Raw genomic sequence first — 18,816 nt, 5'->3', positions numbered from 1 at the left:
GAATCCCTGTAAACGTGCAGCCATCACCATATCCCCTGTGCTGTGCCCCCCACCTCTGGGAATTTGGGTCCCTGCACCAAGAGGCCATTGCCGGTGACTAGTTTGCCAGGGCTTTACAGACGGGCAGGCCAGGAGCCGTTTGCTGCTGAAGGTGAACCATGTTTCACTGGCTTCCCCTGCCACGGCGGCTCCCCGGAGTGGGGCTCTGCTGTCTGAAGGCCTCTTTCTTCTACCCAGGGCAGCAGAAACATTTCCTCCGACCGGGGGAGGACGTGCAAACGCGCTCCTCGCAGAGCATCAATGCCCTCATTTACACCTCCCCCCAGCGAAACACCCGTAGGCGCCCTCCTCCCGACACCCTCACCCTGTTGGCCGTGTGCCCATCGTCCACAGCTTGGCTGTGGGGACAACCCAGCTTGCAGAGCGGAGATGCATTGCCTGCTTCAAAGCAACCTATTTGCACTTGCGGCATGTTTTTATTAGCAGAGAAGGGATGTTGCGGGCACGGAGGACATAGGAGTAGCCAAAACCAGGCAAGGAAGTCGCCTTCCTTCCGCCCAGGCTGGGGCAGAGGGAAAAGACGGGTCTAGGGCTGGGGCGTGCTGGTCCTGTCCTAAGCCGCATGGGCAGCGAGCCACGGTTGCGCTGCGTCAGGGTGTGCGCACCTGGAGGTTTGCAAACTCCCGCTCCTGTTAGCTGTGAGCAAGCAGGGGCTATCTGGGTTGTTTGGGGGGGATAATCCATGCTGCACCGAGAAACCCTGGGCTATATGTGGTGCGTGTGTATGTATTCATATATATAATTACAGGTACATGCCCATGCATATACATGCCCATACACATGTGCACGTGTTGTTGCCTGTGTTTTCCAGAGGTTTCATCCCTGGCCAGCAGCTGGAAGAAGCACTGGGGGTGCTACACTCCCTCCGTGCAGGGGGTGGGATCCTCCCTGCGCACCTCCATTTAGTATTTCCTTTCTCCCTTGCGCGAGAGTGTGTGTGTGTGGCCATGGAAATGGGCACGTCCTCTCCTTCTAGCATGGCGCTTTGTGCTCCTGCCCCGAGGTGCAGGGGAGGGCTGAGTCCCAGCAGGGGAATGGTCCCACGTGGGTTTCGGCACCCTGGCCCATGGCACGGGGCAACCGCTGCTCCCAAGTGCACCAGTTAGGAGGATGCCATCCCCAGGACGGGGTCTGGTGCTCAGCGTGGGCAACGCTGTAGTTGTTTGTGTGTGTCATGGCGGGAAGTGTGTGAACGGAATAAATTTAGCAGTCAAAACACAGGGCCAGCGCAGTCGGTCATTAACTGCCAGCCCGTCTCGTCATCCTGCAACCACAAGGAGCTTTTTTAGGGCCAGCATCCCAGCGGAGGCCGGAGGAAGCGTGGGAGGCCAGTTCCCGGTGACACCTCCATGCACGGCAGCACTGCCCGCCAGTGCCATTGGCTGCCCCCTGCCCGGGGCTGGCGCCGGCTAGCAGTTAAATGCCCGTGTGGCCACACCAGGACACACAACCTGGGGCATCCCAACACAGCCAGCCAGCTCGTCCCATCCCAAGCACCAGAGAAGACACCGGCTTGCACCACACCTCAAGGTAAATGTTTTGGATTCTTTGGGTTGCTTTGGCATTGCCTGGGGTGAAAATGGCAACATTTAGGGACAGGGGTCCTAGATTTCTTTTTAAGTTTTGGTAGAAAGCAGGAGACACTTGTAAGCTGGGATGGAGGTGTTGCTTCATAAGGGAAGAAATCAGGAGCGCAGCTCTTTGCTCCAGCGCGTGCAGGGTGCAGAGCGGTTAGTGTGCCCCAGCGTGTTTCGGGTGCAGGGTGATGTGCAGTGCGGTTAGCATGCCACATGGGGCTGCTTAAGGGACCTGGAAAATGAGAGCAGAGCTGAAGGAAACCCCCCTGCTGCTTTACCTGCCTGCGTAAGCAGCAGAGCCGCTGGGATGCCAGACTGACCCAGCAGCCTCTGGGGATATAATTCTCTGCAGGGTTATCTTACTGGGGTGCTCCACTTTGGGGTAGCAGGTGGTTTTATGGGGCTGTGGGGTCCACACCGGGTGGAAAGCACAGCTTTGCAGCCCACAGTCTCACGGTGCTGCTCATCTGCCGTGCCAGCTCCCATCACGGCCACCGAGACTGACTGGGTGGCAGGTGACGTTACCGTGGGAATAGGGAATTCAGAGGAGCTTTCCCACTCTTTAATGATGCTCAGACAAAAAATCTGAAAGAACACTGCCAGGTATTTCAAATCCCAAACTAAAGGGAGGTTCCTGCACAGGAGATGCCAGGAGGTGGCACGAGGACAAATCCTTGGCTTGTTTGATGGCGTGCCAGGCTGAGCACCATGTGCTGGGATGGCAAGGCTGTATCTGTTGGAAGGGCTTTGTGAGGCCAAGTTACAGCCAGGGGCATGTGCAAATGCTTTACTCTAGTGTGCAAATACTTTGCTCCCTGTTGCAGCCGCAGGGACCACAACCGACATGAGGGCTGCGTTCCTGGTGCTGCTCCTCTGGGCCGTAGCCTGTGCTCACCCGGTAAGTACCCACTGCACAGCTACTCAAACCCCAAACCCCGGTGGTTTCACCCTGCCAAGGTGCACCGATCACTGATTAGATGTCTCCTGGCTGTGTTTAGGTGCCCGGCCGCGAGCCCATCCGCCCCCGCCGCAGCATCCAGCAGGAGGTAAGCTGGGGGGTGTCCCAATCCCACAGGTGGTAGATGTTCATGGAGCAAGTCTGGGACAGGGAGCCATCCCTGGGCAGGCATCCTTGGACCTGGCACCTGGGGAAAGAGCTGCTGCTTCTGCGGGTCTTTGAGCTTTGCCTGTCTACTGAGTCTTTTCAAGCTGCGTTGGTTTCATCTCATTTCGCCTTGCCTTCCTGTGCATGTTCCCAATTCACCTGATGCGTTCTGCTGTGTTGGTCTTGAAAAAGGTGTTTCTGTGCTCTGAACCATCACAGTTTGGGCTTTTCTGGGCTGCCTTTTTGTTGGGGGCTGCTTTTTTTTTTTTTTTGGCATCAGCAAAAACAACTGAGGGGCTGAGGTGCGAGCAATAGAAAAGGCTTGAGCACTCACGTGGCTTAGGAGCAATATATCATCCTGCAGCAGTAGCAGTGGACATGCAGTGGTGTTTAATAAACCAAAGCACCATGTCACGTTTTGCCTCCAGGACACAGGAAGCGAAGATTACATCAGCAAGCTGGGCAACCTCCCGGGTGGTGGAGATGGCAGACATCCTCCTGCCAGTGCGGAGAGGGGGGACAATGCCCTTGCCAGGGACCCAGCGGGTGGGAACGCCGTGGGTGAGGAGCTGAGTGACCGAGACAAGGGAGGCAGAGTTGGGGAGGCTCAGCACCTGAACCAGGTGGACCACAAGGACACGAGTGCCCTGGGTGGGAACAGCCTTGGTTTCCTGGTGAGTGAGTGGAGAGGGGTGTTTTGATCTGCCAGGAAAGCGCATTTAGCCCCAAATCTGGTGTTGGCCAGGGCAGCGCTTGGCCTGCGCAGCGAGCAGTGCCGATAGCACCTGTGACCTGCAAGCTTTGCATTTGTCTCCATTTGTCACATCCATAGGAGGAAGATGCACACAATGCTGATGATGGTGACAACGGAGAGCACCACAGCACTGGCATCAATGGGTTTCCCTCCCATGCCGGCGGGCTCCTGGATGAGGAAGACGACAGTGGGGATGATACCTTTGATGAGAACGGGGAAGAGGAGGGGGGCGAAGGTCCTACTTACGCAGCTGGTGCTGACAAGGCAGGTGAACACAGCCACGACGCTGGCCGTGGGGACACCGGGGCTGGTGGAGGGCATGCCGACAGCAGCAGCAGCAGCAGCAGCGAGAGCATTGGGGCGGACCACTGGCAGTACAGGAACTACCTCGGCAGCCGGTACGAGCAGACCTACAGGTGGGGAGGGGGCAGCAGCAGCAGCCAGGAGGAGGAGAGCTATGACTTTGAGGATGAAGCCATGCAGGGCGATGATCCCTCTGTCTTCGACAACCCGGGCAGCAGCTACAAGGGGCGCCGTGCTGGCCGCCGCGCCCCAGGGAGCAGCCGAGAGAGTGGCCGGGGGGCTGGCTCCCACCGCTGGGAGGAGGACGACAGCAGGTCCCCAGAGGTGGAGGACGCTGACTCAGGAGAAGACAGCCCATCCACGGAGGACAACAGTCAGTCAGAAGAGCCTGTCGCCAGCCAGTCAGAAGAAAACAGCGTCAGCCGCTCCGAGGAGGATGTGGATGGGGAGGACAGCCCCTCCAGGGAGGGAGAGGGCAGCGAGTCCAGGGAGGGCACCACTGACCAGTCAGATGAAAAGCCGGGGGAGTCCCCAGAGGACATCTCCCAGGAGGTGGTGAGCACATCTAGTGAGCGCAGCAGCAGCCAGTCCCAGGAAGGGCAGGAGGATCAGGAGTCTGCCGAGGACAGGAGTGCTCCTTCTGCACCCGACAGCGAGTCTGGGGAAGACGAGGGTGACCAGAGCAAGTCTGGGGAAGATGATGGCAACCAGAGCCAGTCCTCAGAGGACACTGTGGAGGAGTCAAAGGAGGATGAGAATGACTCCAACCCTGATGGGGACGTGCCAAGCACATCAGCCGAGAGCCAGAGTGCATCCCCGGAAGATGACGGCAGCCAAGAGAACAATGCAGGCGAGGACAGCAGATCCACAGAGAGCAACAACAGCGAGTCCCTGGAGGACGATGATGATGATGAGAGCCACTCCCAGGAGGATGCCACCCGTGAGTCCAGCAGCCACGGGGACGACAGCTCACTGCAGAGCCTGGAGAGCGGGAGCCGCAAACGGCGGCCGGGCGCCTACCGCAACAAGCCTGCTGCTGACTACGATGACAATGACTGCCAGGACGGGTACTGACGCATGCCTCACAGCTTCATCGGTGCTGGGGGGTACAGGGGGAGGAGGGGTTTAATTTATTTGCAATATAGTCTGGCTAACTTCTTCCTGAGAAGATGCTGGGGAAAAAATGGAGGCGAGTTAGCCAGGACTCGACCTTGGCACGCTACACGGGGCATGAAGTGGGAGGTGATGCCAGATACAGGGAAAACGCCAAACCGCAGCAAGAAAAGGCATTTCCTATACCAAACCAGAGAGCAGCTGAGAGCTGTGGGTGCCAGCAGGGTGATGCCGCCCGCTTGCCACAAGGGCACAGTGGCGGCTTGGCACTCTGGGAGCTGTGCCTGGGCATGCTGGGCAGAAAGGTCCCTGTGTTCAGCCCTTGTATTTACCTACCACTGCCCTAAAAGCATCTGCCCAGACTCACACAGGAGCTTTCCATTAGCTCCACGTCCTGCACATAAGAAGGAGAAGCTGCAACTGGTGTGCACACGCTGCGCGTGGGCTCAGCGGTATGTGAAGTATCACTTCAGTACAGGCTGTATGTAATATTTTGTAAGAAATGTACAGAAAGCATTATATTGTATCGTTTTTGGACTTGTATTTCAAAGCTGAAATGTACCCTGTTGATTTCTTTAATTACCATTAAAACCATCAAACTCCACAGTCAGTGATGTGATTTTGAGGTGTTGCTGGTTTTCCTTCCCAGGGGAGTCAGGTGCTGCAATTTGGGGTCATACTGGAGCCATCAGGGAAGCAAAGGGCAAGCAGCATGGGAAGCCACAGCACGCTTGGGTGAGGGGTAAAGCAGAGGCTGAGGGGTGTTCCCACCCCCCTCTTTCCAGGTACCCCAAGGCTCACCCCTGCCTCTAAGTAGGGTGGAAAAGCTGGCTAACGATCCCAACATGCTGGACCTGGGGCTTTGATATATTATAGCCATCACCTGCTGCAATGTAAGAAGGGGTTGTTCTGTTCTTCCTGAGAAGGAGATGCTTCGGGACATGGGGGGGTTCTCCTGGATCGCTGGCTCTGGGTGCCCATGATGTGGCCCCTGGCACCAGGTTTCCTGCAGCAGAGACACAGGTGAGCAGGGTAAAAGGGGTTATCATGGGCTGGTAGATCATGGGTAAAGCCTGTTTTACTCAGTGTGCCTTTTATTTTTTTTCTCCTACCAGCAAGTGAGTAAACAGCACATTATTTGCTTAAAATCCCATCCAGGCCCTTCTTACTTGTTCACGTTTGTATGACAAGCTGTACAGCATGGGTATTGATGCCGACGGAGGAAGCTGTGGGCTGCTGTGTAGCTGCACAGTTTTACAGCATGGAGTTGTGGCTCTGCAGCGGACAGTCTCCAAGGTGTCAGTGTGAGTGGGTGCATGCCTTTCAGCCGCCTTGGGTCAGCGGGGTCGCTGCTGGGCATTGCAATACCAAATTCAAGAACCAGTAAAGAAATGAAATAACTTTTTACTACTTATGGCAAAACTGCACTTAATTTGTAGACTCTTTCCATCGCTACAAAAGCTGGGAGCTGAACAGCTCCTGGTTTTAGTGGAATTTGTGTTTTAATTTCCACCCTGTGTAAGCTTTTTCTACTTCTGTATGAGATCAGCTCTGGAAAGCGCAGATTCCCCGTGCCACTGCCCTGGGAGTGAGCCTATCTCCTGACCCTGCCTCCTCTGCCCCACTGGTCCCCACTTCACAGTGAATACCTCTGCTGTGACTTGCCCCTTATTTCTTGGACCCCTTGCATTAGCTGCGTGAGGAGCTGGGGATGCTGTGACGGTGATGATACCTGTCAGGGTTGTGGGTACCAAAATGCTGGCGGCACAGCCCTGTCGCTGGGGTGAGAGACAGCAAGCATGGGTTTGGCTGCAGCCCAGAGGTGCAAAAAGGGCTGTCGCTTTGGTTTAAAATTGTAGCAATGATGTGTTTGCTGGCTCCTCAGCGTGGCTGTGAACTCTCCTGTCTCCAGCAAGTGGTGCTGCCGCTCCGGCAGCGGCAATGTTCGGGTGCCGGCTCTGCCGCCAGGCTGGGTCACATCCCTGGGGCCATCAGAGGTTGTGTTGGCGTGGGGACAATTGGTGGGGATGGGGACCGGGAGGTTTTTTTTCCCGGGTCCCTTCAGGGAAGAGAGGGGTGCCCCGCAGCTCTGCAGTGAGGGTGGGCTGAAACTGGCTCCTTCGTGCAGTTTGTGCGTAGACTCTCTGTCCGTCCTCACCCTTGAGTGAGTGGCGCTGGGGCGAGCAGCACAGCACAACTGGGGAAGGGGACGGTGAGCGCTCGTCCTCCTCTTGTTTCGTGCACGGAGAGGAGAAACTGAGTTGACTTGGCTTTCGTTTCAGTAGGAGGGGTGTGTGCCTTGCAAACAGGGCACGCAGCACCCTGCTGCACCCTGTGCTGGAGGAGCAGCCGGCTGCGCTCCCCCTGCACGTGGATCCCCGTCGCGTGCCTTCCCAGGGACGTGCTGCGTTTGCATGCACGTCCCCGCCAGCAAGACCCAAAATTTGCCTCCCACTGACTGGCTGCTCCCCAAAGGCCAGGAAGTTGCTGCCAGAGCTGGCTCCTGCCTGCCAGTCCTGCCGGGATGGCTTCCCACGGGACTGTCCCTCCTGGGCAACATGCATGGGGGGCAAACAGCCCTTCGCTGGGGAAACCTCCTGCCTGGCCACAGAGAGGGAGCCGTTCATGTTGGCCCCATGCAGGGACGTGCCCAGCACCTGGCAGCACATATCTGTGAGGATGGGCAGGTTTTTGGGGTCACTAGTGGTAATTGGGTTGTCCCCATCAAATGCTGCTCATCCCTGTGCAAGTGGGGCCACCCCGCTTGCCATCTGGAGGGATTTGGTGGTGGGCAGTGCTTCATGGGGTGAGGTTTTGGATGGCCAGAGACAGCACGGCCAAAAGATGCTCACTTTGAGGATTTTAAGGCATTTTTAGCAGCAGCCCATGTGTTCGGTTTTCACAGCACGTGCCTGTGCACAGTGAGCATCCGAGGGGAGTGCTCCTGCTCACTGCTGTTGGGGAAGCGGGAAAAGCAGCTGGGAAGGTTGGCCACTGGCTCTGCCGTCACTGGAGGTGTTCCTGCATCCCATTTCGGGCTGATTGTGTGATGAAGTTGTAAGGGCTGGCTTGCCCAGTGGGTTACACAAGGATATAAAATGTCCACGTCAATGTATGCATTTTTCTTATCCACCCGCATGGCATTTTTTGTACATTGGGGGTGGCCCCCAGGAATCAGCACTGGGGTTTAAAGCAGATATTTTTGGTCGCATCTGGGTTTGTGAAAACATGAGTCTGCATCATCTTAAAAGAAGGGTTTCTTGTTTATTTTTTTGTCCTTTCCAAGAAGAAAAAAATCTATTTTTAAGAAGTAGCTGGTGTGGCCAAAGCGGTGGGAGGCAACAGTGCCGAGGCTGGCTGCAGCAGCTGGACTTGAGGTGGCCATGGCATGCAAACTGCATTTATTCAACTCCCTTATTTTCCTGGCTTTGGTGGGAGAAACAGAAACTCTCACAATGGGCAGAGCACGGGTCCTCCATCCAGCAGTGTCTTTTTTGGCAGCACAGCCAAGCGCCCTGGGCTTCCCATGGTGGGCTGAGTGCCACAGCTGGCTGCAGGGCTTCTCTTTGGCCCCTGTTTGTCTTTATCAAAATGGCAATATCTGTGGAAGAAGCAATCCGATGGGATTGTCTCTTCTGTGCCCTCCGTGATGGATTTCAGTGACGGGAATCGCTGCTTGCCAAGTGCGTGGTGAGGCTGGGAGAGTTTGATTGTGCTTCTCTGCCTTTTTCAGCGTGGAGGAAAAACCTGTGACGGAATTGCCGCTGCCGTCAATCTGAACAAAAGAAACATTTTAGCCATGGGAAAACAGCCTCTGACATCAGTGAAACCGCCAAATATTACAAACCTTTTGAATGCTCTAAGGAAAATTTTCTTCCAGCCCCCTTTACTGCCATGCACTTCAATGGCAAATAACTTTCCTCTCCCCAGCTCAGCTGTGTCCTGGGAGTTTTGTGATCCCACCAGCACTGCCCCAAGGAGTTGGGCACCACGTAAAGTGCGTTAACATCCACCTGTACTGGACCCCCAAACTCGCTATGGACACCTTAAAGCTGCAAGAGTGAGCAAGTGGTTTGCAGTTCAGGGTTTTTTGTTTTCACACCCTGAAATACAAAGCTACAAAGAGTTTGTGTTTTGTTTTAGCAGAAGGCATCAGGTTTCTGAAAACAGGAGCTGAACCTGCGACTGAGGAATGGAGGCAGCACCTGCCCTCTCCTGTCCCAGATCTGATGCTGTTTCACCTGCAGAACAAAAAGTAGGTTCATTATAGCATGAAAACTTTCAAAGCCTTCTTTTTTCAAAAACAAAATGAGTGCCTGAGTGTTAAGGTACTTACTGCAACAGACATGTACTTATCTGTGTGTATATGGATGCATACACAAGTGTTGTGCAACTCCTGCCATACAAATAACCAGTGCAAGTGCAGCAGTTCTTAATGACACACGCAGCACTCTGCCTCTGCTGCAAATGGCAACTTTTTAATCCCAACCACAGGGTTTTTTGCAGGTTCAAGCAGGGCGTGCAGTGGTGGGGAGGTAGGCAGCCATCACCAGCGTGGCACAGGGAGCAACGTTCTTCCATGCCATCCAGATATCTGACTGTCCAGGGACACTAATTTGACTTCGGCAGAGAGCTCAATTCCTGAGCTGGGTGAGCAGGTTGTCGTTGGCTACCTCTGCAATGAACCAGGGCTCTCTGCCTGTTCTCCTCCTAAAAATGGGCCCTCTTTTGGGGTTTATTTGATTTTTTTTTTTTACTCCTGTTTCTGTCGTGTGGCCGTGAGGGCTCTCACACGTGGATGGAGGCAGCAGACTGGTGGTGGGACCACTCCTGGTAACTTGTGCAAGCTGGTGTGCAGTTTCTTCCTCCTAAAAAAAAAAAAAAAAAAAAAAAAAAAAAAGGCAAAAAGCAGAAGAAATATGATATAGAGATATTGCTCAAACACGTGAGGACCTGGGTGGTGGCAAGTGCTGGAATTTGTGATAATGCTGTGACCTTGCCTCAGTGATTTGCTGGGTTTCTGTTCCCCAGAGTTCAGGCTGCCTCAAAGTGCTCACGTTACACAGCTTCTCGTGGCCCACGTTTTGCGTAAATAGAATTTATGTCCTTTACCTGGTTTCCTGCCTCAGAGAAAAAGGAAAATCTTATGAAATGCTTAGTTGCAGAGGGCCAATATATAAAGGTTGTGTACTGATAACTGAAGTTGATAACATGGTGCATTTTAGGTGCTCTCCCTTCCCGCTTTTATTCTAAAATTGACTGCTTGCAAAAAAAACCAACCAACCAAACAAACAAAAAAAAAACCACAGGCTGTGTGCCCAGCAGATATTGGTTTGCATTTGGGTTTGTGCCATGAGAGGTGAGAGGGATGAGCAAGGGATCCCTTATTCTTGTGCTGGTGCACCCCCTCCTTGCTCATCGCTTGGCTCCCCAGTTCACGGCCATGGCACGCATGTTCCTGTCCCTGACAGAACATGGGGAGAGGTGGGAGCTGGGGCAAGCTCTATCTCGAGTGACCCCCACGCACATTTCGGAGGTGGCCTGGCCATGGTGCAGCATGGCAGGGGTGCCCCTCTCCCTGGCGGCAGCAGCACCTTGGCCTCTCCCCACCATGCTCCAAGTGTCCTTCTGGTTTTGTTTCTTTATTTAATTTTGGCCCTGAGGTTTCCTTCCAGAATAGCTCCAGGGTGTGGAAATAGGACGGTGCAGGCCCGACCACAGCCTCAGCCCCGCGGCAGACCTAGGCAGGACGGGAGCACGCTGCTCCGCTCATTCACCGCCCTGCAAAAATAATAATTAAATTTGGACACGGGAGCCCATGTCAGCCTGTGCCAGACGGGGACGCTCTGACCATGAGGTCTCTGCGGGCTGGAGCAACTACATCAAAGCCGTACGCGGTGCCCTTGCCAGGCCGTGCCGGGTACAAGCCCACCCTGGTGCAGCACAAAGCTGGTGCCAAGTGGCTGGTGCAAAGGCCACCAGCACCGGGTGACGGGACCGGCAGCGGGGCTTGGGTGCTGCAGCAGCTGCCCGGGGGGATTCATCATCAACTGTGCGAAGGCAGCGATGCCCTCAGCTCACCCACCGAAGCATGTAATGAGCAACACAGCAGCATAACTATACACATTAAAATACTGATGAGAGTGCAGGAGGGAAACCATTGCATTTGCACACGTGGGCTGCGTGCTGCCTCATCCCCTCAACGTGCTCCCGAAAAATGGGGTTTTGCTGCTCTCACCTGTTGGCACATCCCCTGGAGGCAGGAGAGCTGTTCCATGTTTTGTTTCCAGCTGTTTATCTACAAAGGTGAGATTATTTTCATGAAGCTGTCAGATCCTGCGATTACTTTTAAAAATGGATACCAAATGCTGCTTTTTGGCAGACGGGTGATCTCTCCCAGCCCTGCTGCCTTGGAAAGCCAGAGGTGTTGCAAAAGCATTAAGACACCAATGCTCCAACCCTGCTTTAAAAAAAAATATTTATTATTATATTACATGGAAACATTTTGGATGTGTTTGGCCAGCTTCCCTGCTGGTCTCCCTGCATGGTGCTGTGAGGTTGCTGATGCCGGTGGCTTGCCCAGGCAGCACCCGCTCCCTGGCCCAGGAGCTAAAGATAGGTGCTGGCCGCGCAAGGCACTTCAGCACACATTAATTATCCTGGTGCTTTTTAGGGATCTTGGGTGAAATATGTGTTTTTATAGTCAGTTTTCTTTTTTTAAGCAGCCTGGAGCAGCAGCCCTTTAATTACATTAAGAATCGCCTCCCACCAGCACTCTCTGTTCCCCAGCCCTGATGAAATTTAAGCTCAAAGCTGGGCACATGCTCGCTGCTCTCCTGCACAGGGTAGCCTGTGACGGCGTGGGGCAATGGGAAGCAGGACTGTCTCTGCCCTGTGCCTCCCGCGTCATCGTGCAGCAGGGCAGCCCCTCCAGCCATCTGAGCCTCACGAGATGCTCTCTTCTCTCTCCTCACGATGCTCTCTTCATTGATGGCTGCTGTGTTGGCATTGGAAAATTGCATTACTTTTTTCTTTCTTTCTTTTTTTTTTCTTTTTCTTTCTTTTTTTTTTCCCCCCCTACTGTGTGTGGGTTTTCCTGGCCTGAGGCGCCAGCTGAAAGCCACGGCCAGCTCCAGGCCTCCCTTGTAATTATGGCTCTTCACAGTGACACAACGGCTTTGAAGCCCATGGGGCAGGCGCAGCTGCGTCCTGCAGCCCCCGGGGTTTGCATGGTGGGCAGGCGGCCCGGCTTGCTGCCAGGGCTGCCGGACCCCCGGGGGGCTGCAAAGGACCTCTCCCTCCCCAAAAGCATGTGATGTGCGTGGTGTCTGGTCAGCAGTTAGCAACTTCCCACGATGTACCTGTTGAGGTGGTGATGAGCAAGATGACAAAATAACGACAACAACAAAAAAAGCTTTGTCTTACTGGTTCTAACCTGTGAATTCGGTTAACTGGAAGTCCTTTGCTTCCCAATCACATTCAGACTCAAACTGGGCTCCCCTGGATGTGGGTGAGGCTTTCAGCAAACACAGTCCTTGGTTTTCAGCAGAAACATGAGTGTTCAGGTCTTTCACTGCAAAGTGGATTTTTCTGCCCTAAATAACCATAGTTTTTTCACTGGCTAACCTGCGCGTCATCGACCTGCTTGAACACGTGCATTTTCCAGCTCCGCTGCTCCCTCTCTGATGGTTGTAGGGTTGAAGGCGTCATGTGGGATTTGCAATTCTCCTTGCCGCTGTGGAAAACAAAGCTGTGTTTGGTGAGGGGTCGTTCCGCTGAGCTGCTCCAGTGTGGGCACATGCAGGACTGGCAAGGGGACTTGAGCAAGAAAAATCTGGGAAAGAGGAAGCAGAGGTGCACTGGAGAGCTGGGAGGCTGAAATCCCAGCAGGAAATGATAAATATAGGGACAGGAGAAAGGATGCCCCTGCAGATGTGGGTGCTGGAGGGCGGCAGCAGCAGCAGCATCCATGTGCCCCCATCCCCTGCCATCAGACGCGGGGCAGGAGAGGTGAGCTCCGACCACTGGCCGTACCCTGCCACCAAGGTCCCCACTGAGCTTTGGGTGTCCATGAGGGTGGGGTTTTTTTGCATTTTTTTTGCCCCAGGGAGTTATTCTTCTTTGCTGGGGACATGTACAGAGCTGCCAGATTTCAGCTGGGGAATAGGAGAATACAGAGGAGGGGGCTGGGCTGGCCCCTGCGTGGGTCTGTGTGGTTTGGGAGGCACAAGAAATGAAGCCGACGTGCATTTTATAGCACCACTGTGGCAGAAACGGCTCTCAAAGGGGCACTGGCAACACCTGTATCCGAGTCCCCTTTTCTTTCCTTGCCCTTCCCAAGGCCTGTTTCACCTCTGCAGGCTGCCTGGAGAGGGACTTGTTTGGATTTAGCCTTTTTTTTGTCTAATGGCTGTGCCCGAGTGACTGTGGAGCCGGGCCTTTGAGGTTAGTCTTTTTTGTCCTCTTGAAAAAACAGTGACAGAATTTCCCAAAAAGGGAGGTAGGCACCCCCCGAGAACAGATTTCCCAATATTTATTTTAAATTAAACCCAGAGTGTTATTATACCCTCCGGCCTCTCGGCCGTTCCTCTGAGGCCAGACCCTCAATTAAGCAGTGCAGTGCAAACCTCCCCGGGTTTGGCAGCGGCGCGGGGTGCTATGTTTGTGCACCAAATCTGCCGGCGTTGAAGTTTGGGGGTTTTCTGGCGCACGCCGGCGGGCTGGCGTCACTCCGGGCAGGGCGGCGACTGGCTGGAGGGGGGGGGGGCAAAAATAGACCTTATATCCCAGCAGGGCAGCAGCAGGAGGAAATCTGTGCCGGCCGACTCTGTGGGTTGCCATCGGTGCTGTCGTGGGGTAAGCTTGCTGCTGCTTTTCCCAGCCAGGGAGCGCATCACCGTCTGCTTTTTGCAGGAGGGTGGGAGGGCTCAGCTTGGTGGTGGGGGCGGATGCTGCTTTTAGACCTTTCCTGGGTCTATGGCTTCATGAAGGTCTTGGGTGGAGGGGATGAGCATCCAGACCCTTGCTGCCTGGCCAGGGAAGCTAGCATGTGGTCGGTTGTTTTCTAGCCTGAGTTAAACAAAGATGGGGAAACTTCAAGTGCAGATAAATACAATAACAACTCCCCCCAAACCTCAGCACAGCTGATGGTGGGTTTAGCTGGAGGAAGGGTAGGAAAAAGGAACATAAGGAAGGTTAGTGGGCCTGACTGAGCCCTGGGGGGGGTGTGTATGTGTGCCAGGAGCATCCCTCCCTGGAGGGAGGCTGGGCCAGTTGCACGGAGGGTCAGGCGTGCTCCTTGCTGGGGTCGGGATGGAAGAGGGCAGGCTGAGTTTTGGTGGTTAGTGGGTGCACCTTGGACCTGCCCAGAGCCAACCCCCCCCCCCCCCCCCGATAAGCCTATGGGGGTGCTACCGGCATTGGTGCCTTGCCACTGCTGTTTTTGTCGGTGGCAGACTGTAGCAGCCGATTATATTCATTTATTTGTTTGCTTATTTATTTGTCCTCGATGAGGTTAAACTCTCTGTGGTGTAATTCCCGGGGGCGTTGCTCCCTAGGCAGAGCCCAAGCAGGTTGCAGGGCTGTGGGAGGGCGGCTGCAGTGGGCAGCGCTCTCACCGGCTGCTCCTGTCGCATCTCCGGCGGGGGTTTGGTGTTCCCCACTCGCTCGCAGGCAATGGGGAAGCAGGAGTGAGTACTCCTGCTCAGGGAAAACAATGCGTCCACTACCAGGTGAAACTCACTTTTCTGGTATTTTGTGGCTTGCAAAACCAAAATATATTCATGGAAATTGAGGGTTCTGTTCAAAATAAAAAAAGGACTTGGGTCTCTGGAGGGATTGGGTGGCTGGAGGTCAGCCTTCTCTCCGCTCACCCACACGGACACAAACACCTGTATGGTTTTGGGGAGCGACAGTGCTTTCTAGCTGAAAAGCGAACCCTCGCCATGTTCTGCTCTCCTAGAGAAAGCAGCCATGAGGACTGCCTTGGTCTTTGCCTGCCTGGTGGGGATGGCGTGCGCCTTCTCGGTGAGTGCTGGGCAGCGGGGGGACCCCCCGGCCTCGCCGGGGCTGGTGTGGGGCATGTGCCAACCCAGCCTTTCCCCCAGGTCAAGAGCTGGCTGCGGAGAGCCAAATCGGACGACTCGGAAGAAAATGCGGTAGAGTCTCCCCCCACCCTGCATGCCCAGCCCCACGTGGTGCTGGCCTTGAGGACGAGGATGTTCCAGTCAGTCCTCTACCCAAGTCCCCAGACTGATGGGATTTATCCCCTTCTTCTCCCGGTAGGTGTTCAAGAATAGGCACCGGTATTACCTGTACAGATATGCCTATGTGCATCCCCCGCAGCGACGGTACCAGGTGGGTGTTTTGGAGGGGTTGCTGATGCTTTGCCGCCCACCAAATGCGGAGATAGTGGCCCAAATGAGATGAGGGCAGGGTCTGCGCCCTGCCTGCCACTGGCCTGCAGAGCTGGGCTGAGACAGTCACACTCGTAACACCAATGGAGACCTGCCAGCACAGCTACAACTCGGTTTTCCCTCTCCTTAGGGCAGTGACTCATCAGAGGAAGAGGGGGATGGCTCGGAGGAGGAGGAAGGAGGGGTGAGTATGGCAAACCAGCAGCCTGCAAAACAAATACGGGAATTTGGGAACTTTCTTGGGTTTTGTAGTCTCCGCTCATCAGCATTTGTGGCCACTGACCGCCCACAGCCTTGCACTCTGGATGCGACTGGATTTTCTACTCTGGGCTTTATTTTATTATTTTTTGTGTATTTTTTCTTTTTTCTTCTTTTTTTTTTTTTTTTTTAAGAGGATGGGTGGGGAACGCACCAAACAACCCTGAGACAAACTTTCCGGTTTCCATTTTCAGTGGCTCAGAAAGGAGCAGGGAGACTTACCCGCAAGGCAAAAGGCGCTGTTAGGGACTCCTCTTCCCTTCCCCTTTCAGGGTGCATTGCCCCCAGAGTGCTGATAAAATTGCTATGGAAAATACAGTTATGCTCTGCATGAACCTGTGTGGAGGGACGCAAACTGATGCTATATTGGGAAATGCACCAGCCCAGCGGGTAACGCTGCTCCTGTCTGCTGGGTCAATATGAGCTTGGGCACCGCTACATTTGCAAGAGTCTTCCAGGTCCAAAATTAAATGTCAGGGATTACAAAGGTCTGTTGTGCTTCACTGGGCTGCAGATGCCCCAAAATAATCCAGTGGTTCTCAGGCACACAGGTGCTTTGAGAAAGGGATCTGGCATGCTTGAAAACCTATGTGTTAGGTCTAATCACATCTTTTTCTTTTTTTTTTTTAATTTAATGATCTGAATGCTAATTTCAGGGGTCTTTTTAACAGGATTGTGAGCCTGGACATCTGGTCTTAAAACCTCCTTTGGAGGCCCGCCTGGGGCTGGGGTGCAGCATGGGGTGGCCCCCACTCCCCAGGCACTTCTGCCAGCATTGGCACCTGCCTGCAATTTACCCCTTTCTGCCTGTTCCTCTCCCCTACCACTACAATCACTAGGGATAAATTTGAGTAGTGGCATGAGACAGCCAAAGGGGCTCACTCCCAAGAAAAAAAAATAAATGATGAGCAGGAATGCAGCTGCTGTTCGGGGTTACCCCTTTCATTTCAGGAGCACCAGAGCAGTGGCCATTCCCGGGCAGGGATGCTGTATGCCTTCACTAGCAGGGGGTGGTCAGCAAGGTAAATCATTATGAAAGGCCCCAAAGTCAGTTACAAGTATGTAAAGAGCACCATTATATCAGCATTGCTCCCACCGGCACAGCCAGCTGCACTATGCAACTTGGTGGCTCCTCCAGAGGAGAGGAAAACAGCCTGGGGTTTATCTGCCATCAGATGCACCTATATTTTAAGTGTCTGAGTTGACCCAAAACACCAGGTTGAGAGTCTTTAGTCTTGGCACGCGAGCAGTGAGGATTGCCCAGGGCAGGGATGGCAGTGACCCCGTGTCTCCCCACCACAACTGGGTTTATCTGCTGGTGACGAAGTTCTCTTCCTCGTAGGCCGGGAACAGGGTGAGCTGCCCCACCGGTTCCCCAGTGGTTGCTCCAGGCTCTGCTTGCTTTTGGGCTATTCATTCCTTTTTTTAGTGGCGCGGGACAGCCATGCACCCCACTGAGACCTGTTCTGCTGTGTGGTCTCTGGGGCCGAGTGGTGCTGATGGCTTATTGCTGGTGGGGTTCGGGCTCATGCCTGGCTCTGAGCCATCACGGTCTCACCAGCTATCTACATGTGGTATGTAGCATGTCCGCGTGTAGTGTGCCTGTGGCCTTCTTTGTTTATTGGAAACTGGGAGAGGTAACTTCAAAAGCAAACTTTTTGATGCTTTGTAAAGCAAAATGTGGAGCCAGAATGGGAACACATGGCTCCAGCCACCACCACTTAATTGCACGGCTTGTGCTGCTCTGCTGCAGCTTCTCAATTTCAGCCTGGGGCGAGACCCGTGGGAAAGCAGGAAATTCGGAGCAGCGCCCAAACACCATGCGGGGATGCTGCATGCCCCACTCACTGCGCGAGGGCTGTGCTGTGCTCCCACTGCTGACCACCTGCCCCATCCTCTCCCTGTCCCTGCAGGAGCCATCCTATGCTGGCACCGAGGCAGCTGGCCACCCTGCCAGAGCAGCACCCGGGGACAGCCAGGGCGGGATGGGAGAAGATGTTGCATCCCCCCAGCAGGTGTGGTTTGGGGGGCTAGAGGGGAGCACCCATGGAGGTGGGGGGGGATGTTCACTGCATGCTTGCTTGCACCCATGGGATGCCCTGCACCCATGGGATGCCCTGCACCCCATTTCTGCTTGGGGGTCTGCTGTGCAAGATGCCCAAGGCTGGGTGAAGCTCTGTGCATTAACCTCGTGGGAGGGTCGGAAGGGGCACTCCAAAAAGGCAGCCTTGCTATGCAAGGCGCAGGGGGGATGCTCAGCTGTGCCCACGCCTGCCCCATGCCATGTGGCACTGAAAAGCTGTGACATCCCGATGCCCAACTGATGCTGTGTTGTTATTTCCCCCTGCCCTGCCAGGGCAAGGACTGCCAAGGGCCCCTGAAGGGGGGCAGGAACAGCGCTGCTGGCAAGGGTGGTGACTCTGAAAATGAAGACAGTGACGAGAATGAGGAGGAGGAAGAGGAGGAGGAGGAAGAAGAGGTAGCCGAGAATGAGAATGGTGTCAACGGCACAAGCACCAACACCACCGAGGGGGCAGATGGGCCCCATGGCAATGGCACTGCAGTGGCTGAGGAGGGCACTGGTGTGGCCGAGGAGGAGGAGGAGGAAGAGGAGGAAGAAGAAGAAGAAGAGGAAGAGGAGGAGGAGGAGGAGGAGGAAACTGAAGCCACCACCGTTGCCAGCACCACTGGCGAAGAGGGGCTGTCCCAGGCAACCACCATGGGAGATGTGGGACCCACGGACGCCACCACAGCTGGAGAGCAGTGGGAATACGAGGTGACGGCCAGGAGCCACGGCCGGGGGGATGAGGGCACCACCGATGGCAGCTACGTGGAGCAGGATGAGTATGCCCGCGGGGACAGCTACCGGGCCTATGAGGATGAGTACGGCTACTACAAGGGGCACGGCTATGACGTGTATGGCCAGGATTACTACTACAGCCAGTGAGTGGGCGGGGGGACCACCCCAGTGCTGCCCCCCACCTGCCCCATCCCACTCAGGAACGTGCATCCAAAAGCTCACTGCAGCCACCGTGTGCCAGAGGGGATGCCAGGCCGCTTGCAGTGTGCGCTGGCTGCGTGCCAGGCTTTCTTTTGTTTTTTGTATCTCGCAAAGCGAAATGAAATAAAGCAACTGAACTGAGCTCGTTGGTGATGAAGGGTTTGCTGCCAAATTTCCTGGGGTCAGCAGGGCGGCACAGCGCTTGGTGGGCTGAGGGGCTACAGGTGCTC

At 54.8% G+C, this 18,816-nt stretch overlaps 2 protein-coding genes across 2 annotated transcripts; both read left to right on the top strand.

Moving 5' to 3' along the window:
• Window positions 1-622: 622 nt before the first annotated feature.
• Window positions 623-4,873, top strand: DMP1 (dentin matrix acidic phosphoprotein 1; the record flags this gene model as incomplete). Its single annotated transcript, XM_082482461.1, is given in 8 exon segments — window positions 623-671; window positions 1,091-1,470; window positions 1,474-1,501; window positions 1,504-1,590; window positions 2,462-2,535; window positions 2,636-2,683; window positions 3,171-3,416; window positions 3,575-4,873. Coding segments are annotated over 8 exon segments (2,211 nt in total).
• A 10,011-nt stretch (window positions 4,874-14,884) lies between these two features.
• IBSP (integrin binding sialoprotein) lies at window positions 14,885-18,538 on the top strand (the record flags this gene model as incomplete). Its single annotated transcript, XM_082482084.1, has 6 exons — window positions 14,885-14,938; window positions 15,019-15,069; window positions 15,197-15,268; window positions 15,458-15,511; window positions 17,499-17,600; window positions 17,942-18,538. The coding sequence occupies 6 exons, from the start codon at window positions 14,885-14,887 to the stop codon at window positions 18,530-18,532; spliced, it is 924 nt and encodes a 307-aa protein (XP_082338210.1). The 3' UTR covers window positions 18,533-18,538.
• Window positions 18,539-18,816: the final 278 nt, after the last annotated feature.

This window comes from Vanellus vanellus (assembly GCF_965231255.1).
Source record: "Vanellus vanellus genome assembly, chromosome: 4".
Lineage (NCBI taxonomy): Eukaryota > Metazoa > Chordata > Aves > Charadriiformes > Charadriidae > Vanellus > Vanellus vanellus.
This window is presented reverse-complemented; position numbering and strand designations above follow the sequence as displayed.